At 41.5% G+C, this 6,435-nt stretch overlaps 1 protein-coding gene across 1 annotated transcript; it reads right to left on the bottom strand.

Moving 5' to 3' along the window:
- Window positions 1–1,617: 1,617 nt before the first annotated feature.
- On the bottom strand, window positions 1,618–6,275 carry armc10 (armadillo repeat containing 10). The gene is made up of 6 exons (XM_008300913.1): window positions 5,779–6,275; window positions 4,467–4,612; window positions 4,161–4,295; window positions 3,874–4,050; window positions 3,675–3,746; window positions 1,618–3,453 (listed from the first exon to the last, which is right to left on the bottom strand). Exons 1-6 carry the CDS (start codon window positions 6,026–6,028, stop codon window positions 3,202–3,204), a joined length of 1,032 nt encoding a protein of 343 aa, XP_008299135.1. The 5' UTR covers window positions 6,029–6,275; the 3' UTR covers window positions 1,618–3,201.
- Window positions 6,276–6,435: the final 160 nt, after the last annotated feature.

Below are 6,435 nucleotides of genomic sequence, written 5' to 3'. Positions count from 1 at the left end.
CATTTATTTTTCATGGGGTCTCTATAATAAATTTACAAACAATTTCTATAATTTAATTGTGTAAAAGCAAACATGATACTGTTGTTTATTTATTTTTATATTTTGTTTAGATTTTTCCTATATAAACAAACAGACAACAGGCACAAGGACAAGAGGACCTGATGGAGTTTTAAAATATGTAAAAGAACAACAGCCAAAGGGGGTTATGCAGTTTAAAGCTGAGAGATGTCCATAAAATTTAAAGAAAAACAGCCGATGGTCCATAAGGTTCTAAATAAGAAACAAAATTAGACAAATAAAACAGGGGAAAAAACCCCACAACATTATACTTTTTTTTTTAATGGCAAAGCTATAACAAAAATTGACTGACATTTGCATTTCGTTCAAACATTCTCTTTTTAATGGGGTACCTGCAGTGAAAACAGGATATTTTCTGCTTTTTAATGATGCATCGAGAGTGAATTTAAGTGGCTATAGCGTCTATCCTGTAATGGTGTACCAGTGGACAAAAAAAAAAAGGTACTATGATCAGATCTTTGTGTCTGTGACTTCTGAGAAAACAGCCCTGATGATATCAAGGTTTCATTGTGGTGCTGCTGTTGGAAATGTGGGGAGTGTTTTTAGATTTCTGATCCCTGCCGTAGACTAAAAGTTAGGATATACACTGGTCTGCCACAACATGAAAATTAGTTGCCAAACATTGTGTAAGTCTTCCATGTGCTGTCGGGTCACGGACACAGAATCTTTGGGGGTATCTTGGGGTGTCTGGTACCAGGACAGTGGCAGCAGATCCTCTGGTGTGTTGAGAGCTCAACAGCACTGAGATGTTTGGAGTCTGGAGGCTGGGTCAACACCTTGAGCTGTTGGTCATGTTCCTCAAGCCTTTCCTGAGGACCCAGAGACCTGTGCTGTGCCATGAAGGGGGCAACGTAACATCCACATGAATGTCGAGGAGAACGCTGCAGTATAACAAGATGACCAATGTTATTTACTTCACTGACCAGTGGTTTTAATGTTGTGGCCACTCTGTTTATCTGCTGCTTCAATTTTAAATGCTCTTTTTTTGTGTGTGTCTTTGCTCCCCAACTTCATACTAAATTGTGTGAGGGCCCCATTTTATTCAAAGGTGGTGGAGATCATAAGAGTTTTTCACCTCAGTTACAGTCAGGGCATGTTGTCTGTATTTGCTCTGTGGTGCAGTTACTTCTGTGATAAAAACTGTTATTTTCCATGTTTTGTCTGGACACCATAAAAAAAGAAATACGTATTTTGGTCCTTGGCCATTGACAGATTTATAGAAAACAGTAATTTAGACTTTGGTCTACGGCACAGTGGAAGTCAGAGCAGCAGCCCAAAGACTGATTAAATACGTTCAGTTTTCTTATCTTTGCAAAGACGTTCACAACAGCATCTTGAAATGGAAATGTTTTTGTAAGATCCATGATGATGGGACTGTAACCTGCAGGAGATAAAAACATGGACAGACTTTCATGCCTGGACATGAAGCACTTTGTTCTCGCCAGGTTTTAAAGATGCTAGTGTGCAGACTTTGACTAAGTTATGTCGGCCCAGTTCTACAGATTAGCAGACAAACATTTAAAAAGAACAGAGACCACATATCAATACGTCATGTTGGGTATTTATTGACCATTCAAACAAACATATTTTCCATTTTATAGGCAAATTGCTTACCAACGTCATTAAATAAATATGATCATCTAGGTCACAAGTACATCAGCTCTCCTGCTGTAAATGTTCTGGTAAACCATATCGCCTGAGAGATATTTAGATTTGGGTTCAACAAAGTCCAAACATAAAAAAATGTGCAGCATTTCTATACACCTGGACTCGCCCATGCCATAAAAATCTTGCATTAAACATCAATTCTGCGACAATAGTCACATTTTTCATGCACCTCTTTTTTTCCCCCTAACAAGTCAGCAGATGGTTCTTCAGCTCCAGTCCTACAGCTAGACAGCAGGTGGATCTGTCACTTGCAGTCAGTCTTTGTAGTGCATAGCTTAACATGGCAAAGGGCTCGTATTTCACATTCAAACACTGCTGCAATTCAGTAACCGCTTTCTGAATGAACATTTTCAAATACAGTAATCATGGCTATCATCATAATGCTGCTTCGACAGGCCTACATCTATTTTCAAGCTGCAAATTCGCCTGATATTTATAACAATCACGGCAGTCCAGACATCCTTTTCCCTTGTAGCTTCCTCCAGCTCCTCCCTGGGGGATTCGCAGGCGTTTTTAGACCTGCTCAAACATTCAACGACACGAGCGCATCCTGGATCAACCCTTCCAGGCAGCCGTAGTTGGGGTACCTTCAAAATGTGTCCAGGTGGCATCCTTATCAAACTATGTCCTCTTAATGCTGGTGGGGCAGTGTCTTGACTTCAAAAAAAATCTTCCTGACGCACTGCACCTCAACCAGCCTGTAGGTTAAACTCACTGTCCAAAAAAATCAGGATGCATGCCATCTCAAAGTATAAACACTGAGAAAAGATTTTGCTTTAGGCCAAGTCCGCTTTTAGAAAATCCAACATGCTGATACATTAGCAAGGACTGGAGCTGCCGTACATCAAATCCATTGGTGTCTCCAAGGCATGCTAAGGTGTGCAGCAAGAAACCTCTTCACCTCTCCTAAGTGCCTCTCTGAACGGCAGAGGGTTAAGCACGTCGGATCATGCTGTACGGGTCATACTGAAACATTTTCTAGAAAACTTTTGGCAGTGGGGTTGGATTCAGAAATATCACCTGGAACTTGTCTTCAGAGATTTTTTATTTAGGTGAAGTTCTCAGAAGAAAGGGCACTGTGGATCTTTGAAGGAAAATAGTCTCTGGCAATGATAGCTTATGGCAGCAGGAAAAAACAGGAAGAGGTGGTGTGTTTTTATACTCTACTGAATGAATGGATTCTTCCTGCTTCCTGCTCACTCATCGCTCATTATTTATTTGCAGTGCAAGAGGCTAGAAATCAGGGAGGAGTGGCTGGTGAATTGGAATAGATCATTTAGTTATGCGTGGTGATAATATCGATCTAGGGAACACTGTGCGTATAGAAGGTGTGGGTGGAAGCTGAGCAAGCTAATGTCAGCAGTCGTGTAATTTAAAACTCAAAAGGTGATGGGTCGGTGACTTTGGCAAATTGTGAGGAAGCAAAATCTGGATGCAGCGTGCGAGGAGGGAGGTCTACGTCAAGATACGAGCCACCTGAGCCTGAATCTCCCCATCGGGGTGTGAAAGCAGCTGGACGAGTCTGCTGTGGAGCTGGGAAGATTCATCCAACATGACCCGGAAGAGACAATCCTGCTTCCTCCTCAGTTCGTCGGCCACCTGGGCGGAGGGCCTCCAGGCCTTCAAGTTCCCTGCAAAGGTCAGCAGTCGCAGAAGCACCGCAGAAGCTGTTCGTTCGTCAAACAGCAGCACCACAGATGCTGGTGCCTGGGGCAAAGAGAGAAAAGAAGATTTTAAAAAACGATTTCAAACAAAACCTGGAATTCTGTCAAAAACAGACGGCCTAAAGGTTTTTACAGACCTCTTCTTAATACAGAGCCATGCTAGCTCATTTGCTGAATATTGTATAAAAATAGGCAAATTACAGCAGTTGTTTGATTTACATGAGGATGATCTGATAAGCTACATTTTCATCTCTTTGGTCTTACCTGAGCTTGAACAATGTCATCCATCATATCTGGATTAGATGACAAATTCACAAGGATTTTTAGCGTCTGAACCTGAAACACAAATATCACAAAAGGTTGGTAAAGCTACAATTTTTTAAATGTCTCACAGGCATAAATATTGAATAAATCTTTATAAAATGATTTAACTTTCATAGCTTTCAACCCAATAGACACAAACCTGTAGTGTTTCATTGCTCACAACCAGAAGAGACAGTAAAAGTGTAACTGACTCCTTCAGCAAGTGTTGATGTTTGTCTGTTACTGAAAGGTTGGTCAGCAGCCTCAGAGCACCAAGCTGAAGGTCTGAATTCACTGGTGACATCTCAATCAGTTCCAGCACCTTTGGTACATAAATCTGAGAGAAAAAAAAGAGATTTTTAGTGAAACAGATACATGAGAAAAAGGGTAAAGCAGCAACAGACCAAGTGCCAACTGTGGTGTAGAATAACGTATAAGGTGACGTACCTTTATGTGTTCCTGGTTTTGGATATTCATACACAGATTATTTAAAGCATTCAGAGCCTGCACTCTGAGCTCTGGTGCAGGATCAGAAAGGAGACCAGCTATGATATGAATCCCTTCAAATTCCCGTATTAGATTCTGAGGGATCAGTGGAGCAGGAGAAAAACATTAACTTCGAGACAACTGACAAAACACAGCAACAACAACAACAACCACCTAACTTTACAGCATTCAATAAATAGCATTGAAGCAACCAGCACTACTAATCTTAAGTAAGTATTTCTAAGACAAAGTGTATTTGAACAGCACCTGATTCACAGTGAAGGCAGCAGCATTTCCTAATGTAACAAGAATCCGACATCTGTCAGATGGATTATCGCTGGTCTGCAGACACGACAGCAGCATTTTCAGGTGCTGTGGCTCCAGGTTGTTGGGGGACTGGTGGATGATGTCACCTGTGAAGCACAATAGGACATAATCAACATTTACTGTTACTTCATGTGTTTGCAATGAAGCGAACGGACTAGTAGAGCTGGACGGTATGCAAAAAAGGTCAAAACAAAACAAAAAACTCCTATTGCAATTACACTGAATGCAAATATAAAGGCAGCATGACTTAGAGAAAAGGTAAAAAGTCCCATTTCTGGAGCTAAATTTAGCCAACTGGGCACAAAAAGCTTTTGAGCTGGTTAACTTGTGACAAATTTTAAACCATTGAGTTAATCCACACACTAGTCAGGTGTGGCTTTAAAAGATAACGATCAGATAGTGTGACCAGTACACAGACACCAGTGACTATAAAAAGCACCTTGATTCAAATGGCATGATGCACAGATGCCAAGAGAAAGATGAGAACGGACTGTCAGCGTATTGGAAGCTGGCATGTCAGCGAGGGCCGTAGCCAGGCACTGGAATGTCCTCAACTCCTCCATTTGTCGTCTAAGAAATTGTTTCAGACAGTATGGTACAGTCTGCCATGTTATCCTCTAAATGGATGTGTCCAAAAACGCAATTCACTGCCTGAAAATGTCCACCAGCATGACTGAGCCCTTCAGGAAGAGTGCGACAACATTCCACAAACCGGCATCAACAGTCTAATTTACAGATGTGTCATCCTACACAATGCCACTTGTGGTTTCTAGTGTATCACCCTACTCCTGATCTGTTCATCATCACTTCCAATATAGACTGTGTACTTGGTTGATTCATTTCGTCAACTCTTTTGTGGAGATGCTGTGCACAAATACTTATTGCACTACTTTAAAAAAGAATGACTGACTTAAATATTACATGCTGGGTTTATATTTTGTCTGGTACCTTTAGAGAGATATTCTGATTACACTTGGACACATTAGGATTTCTAGGATATTAACTGTTTAGCCCTGACTAGCACCTAGTTGTAGGTTTTTTGTTTTGTTTTTTTTACAGTCAAAGCTCTACATGCGAGTGCGTAAAGTCTTGATATTAAAGATGTCACAACATTTAGGGGATTACTATGGCTGCTATGAGCAAGTGGTTGCATTAAATTATCCTGGGATGTTCACTTTGCTGGAGCAGTTAGAGAAATGTGATTTACCTGCTGCGAGGACATTCCGGCTTTAAAGGCTCCTCTGGTTCTTACCTGATGCAGCATCCACCGGTCGGGGACAGACCACATCCAGTCCAGACACTCTGGCCAACAGGCTCCCCGGCTGTAGCTTCACTTCACTCTGCTGAGCGCTCTTCACACTCACACTTTCGCTGCTGGAACTTTTCTTGTTTCTCTTGAAGCTGATGAGTTTGTAAATCCCATAAGAAGCTCCAGCTCCGGCGACTATTCCGAGCAAAGCCTTCATGTTGCCGATCCTGGGAGTAATACTGCTGTCGCCCATGCTGCTGCTGCTGCTGTCTTTAGCTAAGCTCTGCTAGCTAGCTAACGTTAAGCTACAGATGCCCTGAAACGTTACGGATCCAATCTAGTAACTTACCGGCTAACTAACCTGGCTCATTAGTTAGCTAGCACCAAGGACAACCAATAGAAATTACTAAAAAGCCCACCCAAACACATGTTACCAGTTTCATTGTTCTAAAAACTGGAGAAGTTTGCGGACAAGCCACAGTTGTCAACAATGATCTGACCCGTTGTTCCGGCCAGCTTTAAGTGGCCGACCAAATCTTTCGCGGAGTGACGTGCGTGGATTTTTCCATCTATGATACGTAATCATTAAATCTTAAATTACATATTTAAGTGTATATGTACATCGTCATTCGGAGTAAATTTTAAAGCTGGTTATATAAT

The sequence above is a fragment of the Stegastes partitus genome, unplaced genomic scaffold, assembly GCF_000690725.1.
Source record: "Stegastes partitus isolate 25-593 unplaced genomic scaffold, Stegastes_partitus-1.0.2 Scaffold1605, whole genome shotgun sequence".
NCBI lineage: Eukaryota > Metazoa > Chordata > Actinopteri > Pomacentridae > Stegastes > Stegastes partitus.
This window is presented reverse-complemented; position numbering and strand designations above follow the sequence as displayed.